Raw genomic sequence first — 19,462 nt, forward strand, 5'->3', positions numbered from 1 at the left:
AGAGGAATCAATACCCTCATTTTGGGGGTAATAGTTACACTAGGGGGAGGGTGGGTAACTATTACCCTCATTATGAGAGTAATAATTCCTCCATCTCTCTCTTTTCCTCATGGCACAACTAGTTTAATTCATTTGGAAGCACCATGTCTCCTACAACAACACCTCTAATTACTTTTGTTTTTTCAAGTTTGACTTTTATTACCCCCTTAATGTTTTACCCCCAATCCAAGCATGCCCTAATTGTGTTCTTTCCTTTGATGACTTCTATTGTGTATCTAACATATTAGACGTAAAGGAGATCTAAATACCATAACTTAAAATAAAGAATCCGAGTAACATAGATTTATATGCACCGTTCGTCCGTTCCCTAGGCCAGCTTGAGATACACTGGCAGTATGTCGCCTTGGGAAAATGATCACGGTCCATCTTCCAAGATTAAAGGTCCATGCTCCTGTCTTACTAAATTAAAATTATAACGAGACAGATAGCAAGAACCACTAAACTAAGGTCACTTGATTTGATCCTCATAATTTTCAGATAACAACTGACCATGACAGATTAGAATTGATCATATGGAATCCTTCTTGAAAAACTGTATTAGATCTTTTACCATCTTTACGATTGCACTCCAATTCATTTACAGAACTCTCACATCCGTCTCACGTTCGATATTATAGGAGATTGTCGATTTTACTAGGATGCATCCCATTGTCATTAATTCAATTAATTAACCCTGACAATATGAAAGGCTTGATAGCCATATAAATAAATAGGCATTTGCAGAATTACAATTATTATTCCATATTTGAAAACATAAGCCGCTGTATGGATCAACCATCTCCAAGATCAACGCAAACAGTTCATACAAAAAAATTAACACAAACCCTTCAAGGGAAAAAGCACAAAGGATAATAAATAGTTCACGATAGAAAGCCAATCCCCAGTATATAGAGCAGCAAATCCACACCAAGCTCCTTTGTGTACATCAAATATGTAATTATCAACCTACACAGAAGATTTCGACCTTATTCAGCAAAAGCAAATTGAGAATGAGACATGATAAATTACAGATTTATACTAGTATTATACTCTTTCCATTTCACAAAGAAGCTCGAAATTGACTTTGACATGATTTATTAAGAGTAGTCTGTGGAACTTTCACTTTAATAAAAGAGGGGCATTATATTTTCAACAACATTTTAATTTGGCTACAAGGAACTTCATTGTGACGCAGAGGGAATTTATTATCAACAAAGGTGCAACGAAAGCCGGGGATAAGAGGTTAAGAGTGACATATGTTATTCACAAAAACTTAACCTCCATATTTGTAGTTATGTCATTGTGCAATCGATGTTAATATAAAAAATTAAAAGAGTTTCAGCATGGAAATATGAGTATACAGGGTAGATAATTGTATTTCACATGATCACATCGATATAAAAGTATATTGTACTTAAAATGAGCACATACTCAGGTAACAAGGATTGGACATACCAAACTATTTAGAGACCCTGCTCAATGAGATAATCACCCAGCCTTTCAACAATCATGTTGCACTGACCAGGAGTCACCGGTTCATCATAAATACCAATAACAAAGGCCATTCCGGTCTTCTTCACACAAATGCCACCTGCACCCTGTAGTATGTATGATAAAGAAACAATAAGGACCAGCTTAAAAATGATACACTCTATAACTGAAGCACAGCTAGATGTCTCACATAATGTACACACAATACTTCAACTAATTGAAGATGTCTCACATAATGTACACACAATACTTCAACTAATTGAAGATGCCTCTACTACTATGGAGCACAAAAGGTAGCGACACAAAAAGCGAAAATGAGCATCACTCTATTGATGTGTTGTTATAGACACAATTACTGCAAACGAGGGCCTTGAATGAGAAGAGAATTATGCCAGGCAGTATGTCGAGACTGAAGGGAGGGTAACCAAACAAAAATTCAAGATTACTCAATCCCAATTGACCACATTCTTAATATTATAATTTCAGATTGACTAGCCCATATTGACATTACACTATGAAAGACCTTCAAACAAATCATAAACAAGGAGGTACAAGAGGCAACCTTCATGCCAAAAAGAGAAGATGGGTTCCGACCAAAGGTTTTTCCCACCCAATCAAAATCCAAAATTATTTTGCAAAATGCATCAATTATCATACATTCCACTTTTTACAAACAAAAACCATATGCAATAGAAACCACTCCAAAATAAACAACGTATGCACACACACACCGCGGGGAGGGGGGTGGATGTATTTGCTGAAAACAATAGAAGAGACATCCATTATAGGACTGCATGCAGGTATAACAAAGCAATTATTCCCATTTCGTTTCATTTAGGAAACGAAACCATGGAATAGTGGATAGAGACATAGAGTACAAGCACACATAACAAACTAGGCAAGGGGAACCATCAAGCCTCTAACAACATCGACCCAAAATGGTTCCAGAATAATCAATCGTTACCTTCTTGCCACGGATAACAGCCCCGGGTTCTCCTTGAATAACCATGTATTTGGTTCCACCAAGGTAAAGTCCAGTGGGCGCAAGGGTTCCAGGCTCATCAAAATCCTTGGAAATAGCAGCGATTTCATCTGGTTTGAACTGCAGTATCAAGAAATACAAAACATATGAGCACAATTAAAAAATCAAACTCCATAATTATATACACTTGCTAGTTACTGTATATACTTGTACATATTTCATCAACAAAATAATGCCACTCTTCCCTAAATTCTACTAAAACTACTAACAAGATCTCATCATTTTATCAACTCCTTAAAATCAGACAATTCTTTTGATGAATCAGTGACCATAATCAACCCTAAATTCCACTATTAATCACTTAAATCATCAACAAAAGAATTACAAAATCAGCACACAATTCAGCTCAAGCACAGAAAATAACAGTAAAAATTACAACCAAAATTAAATCAAAAATTAAAACCGACCCATCAAAGGAATCGATGAAACAAAAAATACCCAGATAATTAAAACATCAGATCAAACAAAATCAATCAAACCCACATGAAATTAACCACCAACTAGATCTATGAATCAGATTAAATTCCCAAAAAAATGAAATTGATGAAGAATAGACCTGAGGAAAAGTGGCACTTTGAGCCCAGACGCTGCCGTCAAGACCGAGAATAGCAGCGGCGGAGAGGTGGTTATTGGTGCCCTCGATCTCGCACATCAAATGGTCATCGACGTAAGTTTGCCACGACATTTTTGCTCTTCTTCTTGACTAGAGCAGATTCAGTGAAAGAGAGGAGAGAGAAAGAGAGAGTGTGATTGAGAGAGAAATGACGAAATGTGGAAGAAGAGCACTTGCGAATTAGGTAGATGAGGAGGGGTAATTTTGGTCTTTTTCAGATTGGGCTCTGAGGTACGGCCTATGAGGCTATGAATCTATGATAATCTGTATTTTTTTGTCTTTTAATTTACAAAAACAATTATTATTATTTTATTTTTATTTTTATTTTTTTTTTTATTTTTTTTTGGTAATGAATTAATTTTTTTTATTATTACAAGATTTTGAGATTTTTTGTTGTGTTCATAAAATTTGAAATTAATATCATATTGTACATTTATTGGTTTATTAAATGCATTAATGAAATGATGTTGATGGTGGAGTTAGCTTGATGGTGGTCGTCCATTTGATTAATGAGTCTGTAATCTGTATCTTCTGTTCCATATTATACTTATAAGTTGTGTGTCAACTTCAATTGTTAATTGAAATTAATATAATGGTCTAATGGTTTTGAATTTAAAATTTCAAAACTTGTTAATTTCAATTTAAATGATAACGTGGTATATTTTCTTTTTAGGATATGGTTCTCGGAAAAAGTCATACAAACATTACAGAGTAATATGTCTAGTAATTATTTTAGTGTTGAAAATGGAATTGATAAGCCGTTTTCCATCTTTTCATGACCTATTATTTTGTTTTGGGAGGTGGATAATCCATTTTCAAAAGACAAACATTACCATTTTGTATAGTATTTCTATCTTAAGGTCACTAGATCTATAGTAGCCATTACCATTTTGTATAGTATTTCTTTTTAATTAGTTTGTGTTCTATGCACATTAAGGACCTGTTCCGTTTTCTCAAAATAACTGAACTGAACTCAACTCAACTGATTGAGGCTGAATTAACTGAATAGAGCTAAAATGAATTGTTTATGAGAGAAGGAAATTAGGAGCTGAATTAAACTGATTGGAGCTAAACTGAAATTAAGCTGAACAGAACAGGTTCTAAGATTACTAATAATGTTAAGACTAAAAAATTGCAAATCTTTAGCATTTTTTTCCCAAAACTTGACCATTTAAATAATTTCATAACAATATCCATTAATTCATTTTTTTTTTTAAAAAAAAAGACTTAATTTTTCAATAACAAAAAAAATATTGAAAATATTATCAACTAACTTGTCCAAAAGAAAACTACTGTATTTCTTTTTACTACCTATATATACAATCAATTGTACACAAACTCTTCTTTGTAGAATGAAATAAAAAAAAAAAAAAAAGAATGAAATAATAAAAACGAGAGTTATTGAGCTCCCAACCACCCAACTGTCCCAGTCAACGAAACCCCTTTCTCTTTAGTCAACGGCAGCTTGCCGGCGACCACTTCAGCTCCTCGGGTCGCCGGCAAGCACTTACCTAAACACCAAAAGCGGTCTAGGTCTCAACCAAGAGCCCAGTCGTAGATCCTTCCGTTTAATTTCCGCTCCAACGGGTATGTTCAGTGTAAGTGTTTTCCCCTTTCTCTTTCTGGTAATGGGTCCTCTAAATCCTCTTCATTTTTTCAGCATGGTCTATTTTGTCTAGTTGAAGTGTTTTATTTTTAGTTAGTTTTTCATCTCTTGTTTTTTGTTTAGTGTTTCTTTAATTATGGTTCATTTTGAGAGTTGGGGGCAGGATCCTAGCCTGGCCTCTATAGTCTGTTATCATGTAGAAAATTTGCAAGAAGATGATTATGATGTTGAAGAGTTGTTTGAGAAAACTTCATGTCCTGAGGAAGTTATCCCTTATGTGACTTCCCTTAAAGCAGAGGGAAATTCTCTCTTTAAGGGGAATGATTTTGGAAACGCACTTGTCAAGTATAGCAAAGCAATCAAGTGCATTTGTGTAGCAATTCCTGCTATCTGTGATGGGTTGATGGATGATGATAACCCATTACTCAAGAATTTAGTTACAGCTTTACTCCTTAATGTAGCAGCATGTGCGTTGAAATTACATGACCTTAATAAGGTCATGGTCTATTGCTCCATGGTGTTGGAAATCGATAACAAAAATGTCAAGGCTTTGTTTAGAAGGGGGTCAGCTTTAGTGAAGTCAGGGAAGTTTGATAGGGCTTTCGAAGATTTGAATAGGGCAAGGTCGTTAGAACCAAATAACGAAGACATAGCAAAGGAATTTTCAAATTTGATAAGCATCACCTTAGGTAAACAAAAAATCAATGTTCGGGATCAGGGTGATTCAAAAGAGGGGAAGCAATCAAACTTTAAGCCTCAAGGCCAGGATCTCGCTAAGGAAATTAAAGAAGAGTCCGGAAGCTCACCTAGAAGTTGTGGTAATGAAGAAGAGTTGGTAGAAGGAAGAACCAAAGAGATTATGGAGATTGATAATGTGCAGGAGCCGATATCAGACGACCCAGCTTTCAGAGTGCAACAAATAAGGAAAGCTACCTTCGTCAATAAAAGGAGACCGAACTTGCGCATGAATATCTCTCATGAAGATATGGATAAGTTATCGAAAGGAAAGGAGTTGTATCTCTACCATTCCCACACAAACTCTTTTATGAAGGTTCGTACCTTCACCAAATCAGACATCTTGATGAAGACTCCCCACAATCAAGTATTGAGGGAAGCAGTGGTCTCAAAATCAGAGTTCACAGCAAGTGAATTCTCCTGTGGTGCTGATCCAAGGGAAAATCTGAGTTTGGAAGCAGAGAAGGAAGTTGAGATGAATCATCCGCCCAAGTCAGAGGTCACTTTTCCACAAGAATTACAGAGCAACCTAGCATTTGAAGAAAAGAGTGAAGGCCATGCTCCGCCGGGGAGCAAACAATCTGAAGATAATATGCAAGAGGACGCAACTAGCCAATCTAATAGTGGAAAAGAGAGAATGAAATCCATTATTATCGATCAGAGGAGAAGGAAAGCATCTGTGAAGGGAAGAGCCCTAACCTATTCTACAAGCCAAAAAGCCGTCTCTGGTTCTGGTTCCAAAAATAAGAGAAAGTTTATGAAATCTTTTATTAATGCACGTATATGTCATGTTGGTATGAAGCGAAAGAATGACACCTCCCAATCACCGGTCCTCTCCAAGCGCCCCCGAAAGAAGTTTGTTAATGTTTGTAGTTGTTTATTGGGTAATCAAGTATGTCCATTTCGTCGTTGTAAAGAGTCTGTAGTCGCAAGAGAAAGCGAGACAGCCTCTCTAGGTTAGCTTGTTGTTTTCCCTTTGTAACCGTTGCCTAAAAAAAAAAAAAAATTGTACATCATACGTGAAACAATTAAACTGTGTATCTATTTATTTATTTATTTTCGTGTTTGTACCTTACGCAGTTCATTTATTTCCTTTCATTTTTCTTGTAATCTCATTAGTTGAGCCAACATATATCACAAAATTTAACAATAATGTACAAAAGGAATCAACATTATTGTTCACTAATAGATCTTATGAACAGAAAAGTAGTCAATCATTGAAACAAATGCCATTTGCATAATATTATTTCATACATAGTTGATGCTGCTTTGATTAACTATGCCTTTAACAATACTTAAATAAATCACAAAAAAGTTGCCAGTTCATGACATTGATTTCTCACTCTGAACAAGAGTATGTACTTTCAAACTTTATAATAAGCAAATGTGCTAAGAATCATAAGGATCAATACATCATGATTCATGATAATGGCAAATAATTCATACAAGAAGCACCAAAACCTTTCTTGTCATAAATCATATGCCAGACAATCTACCATTTACCCCTTCTAAGGAGCAAAAAAAGAAAAATAGAAAACAAAAGAAAATTAAAATGCCAATCCCGAGCAGCAATCCACACCAAGCTCGTTGTGTATGTCAAATATGTAAATATTAACCTTCAAAAGAAATATAAAGTATGTTAGGATCAGGCGATAGCGAAACAAAATTGATTGTCAACTATGTATGTATCGGTTTTTTATATACTACGTGATATTTTTCCAATGAAAAGCACAGCCCAGAACACTGAGCTCCCTCCAAAGTTAGAGTAAGGGAAGAATAACAAATGTTTTACTTTGATAAAACCTCCCCTGCTTCAGCTATTTTAGAAAAAAGAGCTGACTGAACAGCCTGAGACATGATTTAATAAAGACGAGAGGTACCGAGCATGAATCGGATGTTCATTTTTCCAGAGAGGTGGGTATGAAGGAGAGAGCATACCAAAATATTTAGAGGCCCTGTTCAATGAGATAATCACCCAGCCTTTCAACAATTATGTTGCACTGACCAGGGGTAACAGGCTCATCATAGATACCAACTACCAAAGCCTGATCGGTCTTCTTAACACAAATGCCACCAGGGCCCTGAAGAACACACAATGACTTACAATAAGCAACCACGAAATAACATTATTCTTTTTCTGTAAAAAGTAGCTGAAGCATGAAGTCTTTTGATATATATCTATGGCCCCAGAAATTCATGTGATGCAACATTTGAAGCAGAAGGAAATTCCAGCTTTCATTATGTACAACAGAGCACAAGAAAGTATGATTCAAATAACAAAAAGGCACAAAACTTGATTAGGAAAAAATTAATCATCAACATGAGCACAATCCACACACAATTACACACAGCCTTTCAATGAGTCAACACTAGTTGGGTAGACACCCATTATTTTCAACTGTTGTTTCCAAAGGCAACATTGTTGAGACCTCACAAAGTTTTCAGTCTGATACATTAGATTATCCAATCTACTATCTACCAACAAGAAGTTACAAAAATTCAGTCTAATTCAATTTAGAAAAAGAAGGCAGGTTTAATACTTTAATCACATTGAAAATGTAAAAACTAGTGAGTAGTGACTGCTCCCAACTGCATAGGCTAATTTTTAAGGATCATTTTCAGGTTACATAGAAACTAGATACGTGATATTTCTAATATATTTCATTATTAGATTTAACTCTTTTTGTTTCCTTATAAGCTACGTAACTATAGTGGCTGTGATCGCTAAGTTTTATAGTGAATCAAACTTTCTGGATTTTTTCCTAGTTGAAAAACATTGCTACAGAAACGGGGCGACAAAAATCATACTTGTATAGTTGTAAACTTGTATTTAATAGGGGAGCACATCCAGCATCTTTGATCATAGAATTATGCTGATAGCAAGGAATTGCACTACGTCATAAATTTAACTTTCACGGTCTTGGTCTTCCTACAACTTTCTCTTGTTGGAATTGGAAATTACTCTTATTGAATTAACATTTTCAGATCAATGATAATCAATCCTTTATCATACCTCAATAAAGAAGAATGCACTTAGAGACAAGTATGATCACATGAAATTCATCATCAATCAGCAATTTAGAAACAAAAGAGCCATCAAATTCATCAAATCTATTTGAATTTAAAGCATGCCCATTTATTTTACAACCAAAGCACAAATCCGTAACAATAAGGTCAAAGTAGTTCAAACACATTCCAGCCAAAGATAAATGCTACTCCGTACTTAAGCTCACCGAAACTAATAACATGGCATCTTGATACAGAAAACAGGACCTCTACCACTAATGATTCCTTATGTATCAGATTCTTTTTCCAAGAACGCGTCTAGATCATACGAAAAAATGACATGCAACGTACGAGCAAAGAAAAAAACAAAACACCAGCAAAACCAGAACTTAAACTCAGATCAAAGTCATCAAATCATCAAGAATCAATCAGTATCATTCTATACCTTCTTTCCACGAATAACAGCCCCAGGTTCACCTTGAATAACCATGTACTTGGCTCCACCAAGGTGTAATCCGGTAGGTGCAAGGGTACCGGGCTCCTCGAAATCCTTCACAACAGCAGCTATTTCATCTGGCTTAAACTGTAATTCCATGAAACACAAACCACATCAAAATTATGTCAAGTCCCATTATATCAGAGGGTACAAATAATAGTGAACAAATTACATTTTCGTCGCTTTTAATCAAAATTTGCAACTACAAATTCCACAAAACTATCATCGATAGATATGTAATTACCCATTCATTCAACAATCACATAACAATTCCTCCACCCTACTTATAGGATCACACAACTTCATCCCAGATAATTAAATTAGATCAACACAGAATCAAACCAACAACAATCCCTTAATCCAAGCAATGAACAAACACCATAATCAAAACCTAAACCACAATCAAATCAAATGAACAAAACTAAAAACAAAATCAAAGCCAACCCATAAAAATTATCATGAAAACAAAATGACCCAGAAAATTAAAACATCAGATCAATAAAAAACAGTCATACCCACATAAAATTAAACCCAAATCAAATCCAAAAAACCCACCAAAATCAATAAAGAAAAAGCATAAAATTCAACCTGAGGGAAGGTAGAACTCTGAGCCCAAACACTTCCATCAATACCCAGAATTGCAGCAGCAGTAAGATAGTGACCAGTCCCTTCAATCTCACACATCAAGTGATCATCAACGTAAGCTTGCCACGACATCTTTGTTCTTCTTCTTTGATCAAAAGAATTTCTGGGGTTGTTTTGAAAACAGGAGAGAGAATGAGAATGAGAGAAAGATGGTGAGAAATGGGAGAGAAATAGAGGGAGATGAGATTCGAATTAAGGGACAAAAAAGTTGGCGTAAGAATTAAGCGGATGGTGGGAGTATGTCAGGGTGTAAGAAGAACATATGATTTGGGTCACAAACTCCCAAATTTTTGCCGTGAATATTGTTGGGTTTTCCATGTATTTGCCTATTTTTAGCTTTTCTTTTGGTGGTGGATGTTGTTGCATCACTAATAAAAAGAGAAGGAATAAATTAATGGAGTTGATTATGGGAATAATCGACGTTGTTGCTTTGACGGATCTTGATTTAGTCAATTCATAAATGTTATTCCGATTTTGGTTTTTGTTAGTGGTTTTCTTTTGATTTGTTGATTATGCTTAATTATAATTTAGAACCAACCATTTGTTCAGCTTTACCGAATCTTTATATGTGTGAATATCAACTAGTTTAGTAGGTAAAAAATATTATCTATTGTACTCAAAAAACCTAAGATCAAATTATGTAATGTTATATCACTTATTACACTACTGGTTACATGCTTACGGATCTTATATGTTCTACTCCTAATAATTATTGCATGATATAATATGGAGAAGCATAAGAAAAAAAAAAAGAATTTGTATTTTGTTGTGAGTTTAACTTATTTTTATTAATCATAATTAATATGTTGACATAAATTAGTGTAAAACGTGTTATAGTCTAATCTAGATAATGTGGTTTTTCATCACTATAAGTGAAACATCTTTTCCTAGCAAAATAATAATCGAGTAATTCATAAGATGTTTGGTTTCAATTTTAATTAGCTATTTCATTTGATATTTATTTTTTTTAATATTTTCCTTTATTAGGATGGATTATAAAATACCATATCACTATATATATATATATATGAATAAGTTATCACTGGTGTATGTAGTGAAAAAAGATAAAGTAATGTGGTAAATTTGTCTCAAATGTTAAGATGACCTCATGTGTTAGGATCAATTAAGACTTATAAGTTTATAACACTTGAAATTGCAATTATTGTGGTAAACAAGAATCAAAGCACTCCTAGCTTCAAACATTGAAAAGTATAGTTCATTCAATGGAATTGGTCATGATTCATAAGAATATAAAATGATTGCCTTTACCAACTTTTATTTGGCTACTCCATATAGATTTGATCATCAAATCTTCTACTTTAAATGTGAATGTCCAACCACTATGCCATGACTTCTTTTAATGGTTACTGTTGCAACAAATCTATTTTGTCTAATGACTTTACAAATGTCAAGGGGATCCAGGCCATCGAGCCCTCCCTAGCCCTAACTTTAGGGTTGAACTCAGCGTGTAAGCAAGACGTTGAAGCATAAAAGAAATCCTTTCGTCTTGTAGTAGACCTTGATGGTTTTTCATTGTTATGACACGATGTATATAGGTTTATATAATTTTCAATATTTTTGATTTCCTGTTCAGATCAATCAGTTGAGCAACAATATATGAATAATGGAATTTGATCTTGAATACAATTCTCAATACTTTAACCAATTAAGATAGTTGACATCTATAAAAATTTAGTACGGGATATTTCATGCTCTTTAATTAAGCATAGCAAATACAACTCGACTATAGGCCTGTTCATATTTACTGAACTGATTGAAGCTGAACTCAACTGAACTAATTAAACTGAACTGATTGGAGCTGAACTGAACTGAACATAACTGAAATGAATATTTTATGAGAGAAGGAAATTAGAAGGTGGTGTACAACAGTACAAGCCATTCGAGTCATCAAAGTACGAAAATGATAAGCAATTTAATTTTTTTTACCATAATGGTGAAGAAAAATTCAACGGCATAGCCAAGTCAGCCAACTGGTTTTCTTGTGGAAGGAGTACTCCCCCACTTACAAAAATTCAGCAAGAGGCGCCCAAATTTTAAAGCGTTCTAAAAAAAATAACGTCGTTTCCTGTTTTTTGACACAATTTTCCGTCGAAAAATTTTAGGAGAGAGAAAATGGAGAATGAGGTCCACATGAAGGTCGTCAATGGCGAAGATGGATACGTCCTTGAAGATGTTCCTCATTTATCAGATTACATCTCGAATCTTCCTGTACGTTTTTTTTGTACACATAATTTTTGGAATTTGATTACGAGTATATTTTTGTATTATTATGTTTCATCATTTTGAATAATTTGTTGTGTTACGATTGATTGTGTTTGTTTTTGGGTTGATTTGGTCAAATTACGGGATTATAGTTGGCATTGTGAGTAATCATGAAGATATTGTTGAAATTTGTTATTACTCATCATAATTCTTAACATTTGTTGAAATAATTCTCATGCAATTTGGAAATTGAATTTTGGTGCTTTTTTAAGAAATTGATTATAATGTTGTAAGAATGGCTGATATATCATGAATTTTGGTGGATTTATTTATTTAGGATTTGACTATTGTAATGGCTAATTATATCATGGATTTATGACCATTTTATAAGAAATTAATTGAAATGTTATTATATTGGTAAATTTTATCATTGATTTTGGTAAATTTTCTGTACAATTTATTTGATCGAGGTGCGTATGGTAAGACATAGATTATCACAGGGAAAATCAATGATTATGTAAACATCATCAAAATTATAGTGGATAGAATCATAATTAGGATTTTTTTTTGGGTCACATTATAGAGAATTCATTATTTGAGACATTTGACCAAGAGAAAGTATAAGTGCAAAATAGTTTTCGCATTATTGCACCTCCAAACATTCCGAAATGCTCCCTATTCCTATAGTGAATTTCCTTAATGGTCTTAAAAGCACCCTTTAAATGATCAATGTGTCCCTTACAATTATACTTCCTTTTAAAAGCATAATGTTTGTTATGCATCTTAGCATCTATCTTCTGTTTTGTCGACTGTAGGATTAAAAGCGTGCTCCAATGCTGGTATGGTTTATAATGTTGCTAGTTTAAAGGTTGCAATATTTGTGAGGGGGCTCACAAAAGATTGCTTTTGTTATGCATCTTAGCATCTATCTTCTGTTCTGTCAACTGTAGGATTGAAAGTGTGCTCCAATGCTGGTACGGGGTTACAATGTTGCTAGTTTAAAGGTTGCATTGTGTGTGAGGGGGCTCACAAGAGATTGCTACTTTGTGCATTCCACTATGTAAAGTCTCAAATTGTAGTGGAATATTTGTAAGTAGTTATGTGTATTGTGCTATCCTACTTACTGGCGAGGATGGTGCTTTTCTTAACAGAGTTTTTCTATAGCATACCTATATAACAAAGAAGCCGTTGGTATGCCAAGTCTTGAGGAAAATAAATCTGTCTCCGTTGACAATAGTTTCTTTTTCCTTTGGGGAAAAATGGTGCTAGATTGATTGCATTATTGTATGAATAAGCTAATGCTTGAACAATTGTAGCACAGCCCTGAACATCGAGCTCTTTTCAAATTATAATGGCTAGAGTGAGAATCATAATCTTGAGAATTTTAATGTTGAAGTTCAATCATTGTGCATAATTTGGAGATTTTGGACTGTGAAGCAAACTTCTAAATTTGTGTGCCTATGACTTTATATTACGGAGTATAGTTTACATTTCTGTGTTACGTATAGAAATCAGAATCATAAATGAAACGTAACTAAAATGTTAAAAGAAATATAGTAAGGTTTTGTTGTGGCAAATCTACAGCACAGTGAGACACTTCATTGTCAATGCTATAGATTTGTGTGCCTATGACTTTATATTACGGAGTATTGTTAATTTGTTTTGCACTTATAGTCATATTTTCTTGTTTTACTTACATGTTTTACCTTGTTTGCAGACCTACCCCAATCCTTTACAAGATAATCCTGCCTATTCAGTTGTTAGGTAAGCCAGTTCCTTGCTGATGTCTCCTTTACAAATGAAATTTTTTACCAAGCTTGGGTTGATAAATTATTAATCTCTCTCTCTCTCTCTCTCTCTCTCTCTCTCTCTCTCGCGCTCGCTCTCTCTCTTTTCTTCCAGGCAATATTTTGTTCATGAGGATGATACAGTGATACAGAAGGTATTCCCCGTATATCTTTCACAATGTCACATAGCCATAGTAGTTTGTATATGTATATTTTCCACTGCAGAAGTGCAGAGTATGTTCTGATATTTTCCAGACAGTGTGCAAGTGATTTGTACAATATGTTAGGATGAGGTCTTGGAAGTTAATAAGGAGTATTGGTTTTTGTTAAAAGAAAATATTAGCAACAGAAGAGCTACTAGCTTTTTTTTATTTTTTATTTTTATTTTTATTTTTTTAAATTTTTTTCTTTTTTTTTTTTCTTTTTCCTTCTCTAGGTAGTAGTTCATAAAGATTCGCAAAGGGGTATACATTTCAGGCGTGCAGGTCCAAGGCAGAAGGTACATTATCTTATGCCTGTTATGTAGATGCTGTGGGAGTAATTTTCTGGATGTCATAAAAAAATCAAAACCTTTTCATAGCCCAGGTGTACTTTAATTCTGGTGAAGTGCATGCGTGCATTGTGACATGCGGAGGTCTTTGCCCTGGACTTAACACTGTCATCAGAGAAATTGTCTGTGGCCTTTACCACATGTATGGTGTCAGCAAAGTTATTGGAATTAATGTAAGTATGATAATTCTTTTATAAGTTACAGAAAATTTTCAATTTTCATGTCATCATAGCATGATTATCAGTCAGTTTGATTCTTCTATATTTTATGGTATCATGTTTATAGCCCTAACCAGGTAAAGGAGCAAAGAAGGAAACAAAACTAGATATTTGAAGATTTGTGGGTGTATACTGTATGGTGCTGAAAAAAATCATAGATAATATGAATTTTGTTTCAAGAGCTAAGATCCTTGGTTACTGGCTTGCTGCATCATTTGTTTTTTGAGTTTTTGTCCAACAATTTTTATTTACTACATTATGTTTTTTTATCCTTTGATACACGATGATTTTATGCTTGCAACATAATGCCTGAACCTGGTGTGGCAGTTTTGTGGTTTTGATACGAGTCTTTTCTTTGGAACATAGAGGGTGTGAAACTCTTGTCTTTATCAAGTGCTTTAATCATTCAGTGTCTTAAATCTGCAGTAAGTTTGTAAGGCATCATTTGCTGATAAGGAGATTCTTTTTTCCTTCATTTTTGTGTTTTTCTTCTTTCATAAATGCTGAAAAATTTGTGCTGTTGTTAACATGGTTCCTTTCTAAAGTTTTTAGTGTTATTAAACAATTAGAATTTATTTTATGGAATACTTTATTCTCTGACACTCTCTAAAAATTCTTTTAATCATGGTCATTATGCACCCAGTGTAGTTGAAACTTTGTGTTTTTTTTGCTCATGAATGATGTACTTGTAGCTGTTACTGATATTATCATCTGACAATGTGAAATGTATTCTTTAGGGAGGATATAAGGGGTTTTATGCTAAAAATACTATTCCTTTCGACCCTAAGTTTGTCAATGACATCCATAAGCGCGGTGGTACAGTAATTGGAACTTCTCGAGGTGGTCATGATACCAAAAAAATAGTTGATAGCATTCAAGACCGTGGAATAAACCAGGTATTAAGTGATAATATTTTTTTTTTTTTTTTAAATGTAAGCTCAATTGCATTTACTAGGTCGAAGGTCCTTTGTGATATATTTTGTGGTGCTAAGCTAATGTGTCTTTGAATTTTTCAGGTTTACATAATTGGAGGTGATGGGACACAGAAAGGAGCAGCTGTGATCTATGAGGTACCATTTATTAGTGAGAGAGACTTATTTTCTTAAGTATGTCAATTTTTAAATGGTGGTATCTCTAGATAGCAAACTGTTATTCTGTTATTTACTTATTTTATCTTCTTTATAATAACAAAAGCTTAAACATTTGATAGAATGATGATCTCCGATGTTCTAGTCACCCATATGTAATGCCAAGAGGATGATAAAAATTGTCTGGCATGAAATATATTTCTGTAAAATAGTTTAAGATATAACTAAATGGTCATGGTATAATGGCCTAGTTCATTCTGTTCAGAATTTGACTAATGTGTTTTAAAGATGCTTATTGATGTATGACTGAAATATTATTAATTTCTGATATGTAATTATGCAGGAAATTAGACGACGAGGCCTTAAAGTTGCAGTAGCTGGAATCCCTAAAACGATTGATAATGACATTCCGGTACTTTACAGCATTTGGAACTCATTATATTGTTTTCTAGCTGGTATACGTGTCTAAATTTTAGATGTTGGTTTTATTGTATTATTGAATTTGATTGCTTTGGCTTATGCCTTATGGAGTTATGCTTTGTCCTTTAATTTCCAGGTTATTGATAGGTCTTTTGGCTTTGATACTGCTGTAGAGGAAGCTCAACGTGCAATAAATGCTGCCCATGTAGAAGCTGAAAGCATGGAGAATGGTATTGGTCTGGTGAAATTGATGGGACGCTACAGTGGTTAGTTATCTCTTTTTTATTGAAATTATTTGACTTATAATGGAAAATTTTGTGTGCTTGAAATACTGAAATGTTAGTATTTGCAAGTCTCTTTTCCCGGTATGGTGGTACCTCTCGATCTGTTAGTGTATTCAAGCTTTAGCTATCATCTTGGTATAAGTTTTGCTATGAGGATCATTTATCTGCTGTAATCATACTACGTATGATATTTTTGCTCACTTGTGCCTTATTTAATCACCTAAGCAAGATTGTTCTGATTAAGAACCATGCATTTCAAGCTGATTATTAAAGCAGGTTCTCCAAATTATGCAGGGATTTTCTTTCTCCATGGTTCTTTGAGAAAGCCAAAATGTTCACCTTGACGGCTTGACCACTGCCTACTAGACATAATACTAGTGAAACACTTGTTTATTTTCAGGCTCTTGTACTTTTATAATGAGGCATCATAATTTATTATCTTCAATGTTGATCCTGTTCATTAATCAGTCTTCTATTTTGCATCCTTTTTTGAGGTTTAAGAGGATGCTTTCAGAAATCATCCATGCCCAATTTTCTAGTTTAAATATATCTTGTATTCGGAGCATGCTCAAATAATTCCCATGTCATTTAGCAGTTGTTGGAAACATTTCTATATAATCAAAATTAATTATTGACAGTGGCTTAACTCTGTTTCTTTCCCTCTCTCTTACTCTTCTTCACGGGGTTGTTTTATAATCGCAGGTTTTATTGCAATGTTTGCAACTCTAGCTAGTCGAGATGTTGATTGTTGCTTGATTCCAGAGTCACCTTTTTATCTTGAAGGCAAGGGTGGGCTTTTTGAATACATTGAGAAAAGACTCAAAGAAAATGGGCATGTAGTCATTGTAATTGCTGAAGGAGCTGGGCAGGAGCTCTTATCACAAAATTGGAATGAGAAAGATGCTTCAGGGAACAAGTTGCTGAAAGATGTTGGCCTGTGGATGTCTCATAAAATTAAGGTTTGTATATTCATGTTATCCACACTATTGCAACACGCGTAATAGCACAGTGGAACATTCTTGGGCTAATTTAACATAATTAGGTAGTGTGTTGCAATCTTATACTCATCTCACTTAGTGAAGCGAGTATGTATTAGGTAACCCTAGATATTCACATGGAACATGCCACATGCCATGCAATGTTTTCGATAAATTTCAATCATGTTTCTTTGAATTTAATAAAGCCATTCTATAAATGTTTCAGCTTTGGTGCTTGCATCACATGATGAATTTTCTTCTTAATTAACTTAAATTCTTGAGGGACTAGCTCTTTGCTAACTTGCTAAATTGTGAAACGCTAGAACTTCTTTTTGATACCTGCTTTTGTTTTGTTAAAGTTAACATTGTTGAATGCTACTTAGTGGAATGATGAAAGCTCTTTAAAATCCTTTATTCATGTTTAACATTTTCTACTTCACATCAAACCCTGTTTGATACTGGTCTTGCATAAATGGATCACAGTAACAGATGAGACTGTGAGAGTACTTTTATTATTTTCAAATTGTACCAGTTATATTAATTTCAATTATGCCTATAATGCATGTGTTTATTGAGAAGTAGTGAACTAATTTCTTGATATTATGATGAAAGGATTATGCTAAATCTTCTAGATTCTTAATGTTTCCTGTTTATGACTGTAGGAACATTTTGCACAAAATAAAACGGTCCTAAATCTTAAATACATAGGTCAGTCATCTATTTTTATGTATACTTCATTATTTAGGGTATAGTCTATTCTGAAACAGATTAAGAAAGAAATACAGAAAGGAGAATGACTCGAGATAGTTGTTTGCAGATCCTACCTACATGATCCGTGCTGTTCCCAGTAACGCATCTGATAATGTATATTGCACACATCTTGCTCAAAGTGCTGTACATGGAGCTATGGCGGGATTTACAGGATTCACAGTTGGGCTTGTTAATGGAAGGCAAACGTATATTCCTTTCAATGTGAGTTCTGTATTTAGTATATGATCTCAGTTTCTCCAAATTCAGAAATCGGGTTTAAATAAAAACTTTTGCGAGTATTAATTGGCTCCAATCTTCTTTATTTTCTTTAAATGAAGCCGAGGTTTCAATTTTTTCAGTGCATCTCAACCTTGGCCTCATTTAAGTAAAGATGGTTGCATAGCTAACTTGGTTACCCCCAGTGGCTAGCTCTTTTCCACCATAAAAAACAATCCCTGTAGAATTTTAGCTATAGTTTCTGTAGGATGACATGATTCCTTGAAATGTATGCAGCGCATTACTGAGCAACAGAATCAGGTTGTCATAACTGATAGGATGTGGGCTAGGCTTCTTTCATCGACCAATCAACCAAGCTTCTTGGGGGCCATAGAAGTTGCCAACACCAAGGAAATTGAGAATGCTGCTCAGTCATCGGAGGGAGACAACTGTAAAAACAATCCTCCGGAAGAGGACAGTGTTGCTAAGTCCTCATCGGAGGGAGAGAGCTGTAAAAACGATTTTGCAGAAGAGAGTGCTGCTCAGTCATCTACGGTAGAGTGTAGAAACAATTCTGCTGAAGAGGAGAGTGTTGCTCAGCCATCAAAGGGAGAGAACTGTAAAGGCAATGCCGTGGAACAGAAGAATGTTGCTCAGCCAATGAAGGGAGAGAACTGTAAAGGCAATGCTGTGGAAGAGAAGAATGTTGCTCAGCCGTCGAAGGGAGAGAACTGTAAAGGCAATGCTGTGGAAGAGAAGAGCGTTGCTCAGCCATCGAAGGGAGAGAACCGTAAAAACAATTCTGCATACATTCTTAATGCATGACACAATAACAGAATCCTGTACTTCAGCTTGTGTCAAATCCTAATTGTTTTGAGTCATTTAGATTGAATAAGTTTTTTTTCTTCTTTTCCCATTTGGTAGGTAAGAAATCTAAGAAGAGGCTAGGAAAGAAAACCAAGACAATGTGCTTTTGTCTTCCTGCTCGGTGATTTTACGGTCTCAATGGGATTTTTGCTAAGGGTTGAGCCCTGCTTCTCCTACCAGTGCCATTTTCTTCAAAATCAGTGAACTTGTATACTTCTTTTGGTTTCAATACAACTATTGTTCTAAACAAAACTTAGTGTCTTGAAAAGGGTGTGGGAGTTTGATAGGCTGTAGGATCGGAGTACTGATGAATGATGATTTGTTATACGAAGTATATGTTAGTGTCGATTTTTGTCAAGTGAATGAGGAGAATCTGTAAAAATTTCAAAGTGAATAAAACAGATAGAAC

General features: G+C 34.5%; 3 protein-coding genes across 4 annotated transcripts; 1 reads left to right on the top strand and 2 right to left on the bottom strand.

Annotated features, from left to right (window-relative positions):
* Positions 1-740: 740 nt before the first annotated feature.
* LOC145595840 (profilin Sal k 4.0101-like) lies at positions 741-3,371 on the bottom strand. 2 transcript variants are annotated; one of them, XM_081652275.1, is made up of 4 exons: positions 3,129-3,371; positions 2,495-2,632; positions 1,495-1,637; positions 741-1,024 (listed from the first exon to the last, which is right to left on the bottom strand). In XM_081652275.1, the coding sequence occupies exons 1-3, from the start codon at positions 3,255-3,257 to the stop codon at positions 1,503-1,505; spliced, it is 402 nt and encodes a 133-aa protein (XP_081508401.1). In that variant the 5' UTR covers positions 3,258-3,371; the 3' UTR covers positions 741-1,024; positions 1,495-1,502. The 2 variants fall into 2 exon arrangements, with proteins under 2 accessions (XP_081508401.1, XP_081508402.1); XM_081652276.1 differs by having other exon boundaries at positions 741-1,005; positions 3,129-3,370.
* Positions 3,372-6,826: 3,455 nt separating this feature from the next.
* On the bottom strand, positions 6,827-9,930 carry LOC145595841 (profilin Sal k 4.0301-like). The gene is made up of 4 exons (XM_081652277.1): positions 9,617-9,930; positions 8,978-9,115; positions 7,465-7,607; positions 6,827-7,142 (listed from the first exon to the last, which is right to left on the bottom strand). The coding sequence occupies exons 1-3, from the start codon at positions 9,743-9,745 to the stop codon at positions 7,473-7,475; spliced, it is 402 nt and encodes a 133-aa protein (XP_081508403.1). The 5' UTR covers positions 9,746-9,930; the 3' UTR covers positions 6,827-7,142; positions 7,465-7,472.
* A 1,825-nt stretch (positions 9,931-11,755) lies between these two features.
* On the top strand, positions 11,756-19,391 carry LOC145594535 (ATP-dependent 6-phosphofructokinase 6-like). Its single transcript, XM_081650850.1, has 13 exons — positions 11,756-11,902; positions 13,614-13,660; positions 13,799-13,838; positions 14,120-14,182; positions 14,269-14,406; positions 15,189-15,347; positions 15,468-15,521; positions 15,883-15,951; positions 16,096-16,225; positions 16,946-17,202; positions 17,883-17,928; positions 18,038-18,192; positions 18,484-19,391. Exons 1-13 carry the CDS (start codon positions 11,807-11,809, stop codon positions 19,009-19,011), a joined length of 1,782 nt encoding a protein of 593 aa, XP_081506976.1. The 5' UTR covers positions 11,756-11,806; the 3' UTR covers positions 19,012-19,391.
* Positions 19,392-19,462: the final 71 nt, after the last annotated feature.

Source organism: Chenopodium album, chromosome 19, assembly GCF_948465745.1.
Source record: "Chenopodium album chromosome 19, dcCheAlbu1.1, whole genome shotgun sequence".
In the NCBI taxonomy this organism is placed as follows: domain Eukaryota; kingdom Viridiplantae; phylum Streptophyta; class Magnoliopsida; order Caryophyllales; family Amaranthaceae; genus Chenopodium; species Chenopodium album.

Bases quoted from the DNA above. Each gene is read 5' to 3' on its own strand.
- LOC145595840 (XM_081652275.1), bottom strand. From the start codon at position 3,257: ATGTCGTGGCAAACTTACGTCGATGACCATTTGATGTGCGAGATCGAG. The intron at 2,633-3,128 runs GTCTATTCTTCA...TTGATACTGCAG, and splicing joins AAAGTGCCACTTTTCCTCAG to TTCAAACCAGATGAAATCGC. The intron at 1,638-2,494 runs GTAACGATTGAT...TACATACTACAG, and splicing joins CTGTTATCCGTGGCAAGAAG to GGTGCAGGTGGCATTTGTGT.
- LOC145595841 (XM_081652277.1), bottom strand. From the start codon at position 9,745: ATGTCGTGGCAAGCTTACGTTGATGATCACTTGATGTGTGAGATTGAA. The intron at 9,116-9,616 runs GTTGAATTTTAT...ATGGAATTACAG, and splicing joins AGAGTTCTACCTTCCCTCAG to TTTAAGCCAGATGAAATAGC. The intron at 7,608-8,977 runs GTATAGAATGAT...TGTGTTCTTCAG, and splicing joins CTGTTATTCGTGGAAAGAAG to GGCCCTGGTGGCATTTGTGT.
- LOC145594535 (XM_081650850.1), top strand. From the start codon at position 11,807: ATGGAGAATGAGGTCCACATGAAGGTCGTCAATGGCGAAGATGGATAC. The intron at 13,839-14,119 runs GTATTCCCCGTA...TTCCTTCTCTAG, and splicing joins ATGATACAGTGATACAGAAG to GTAGTAGTTCATAAAGATTC. The intron at 17,203-17,882 runs GTTTGTATATTC...TTATGACTGTAG, and splicing joins GGATGTCTCATAAAATTAAG to GAACATTTTGCACAAAATAA.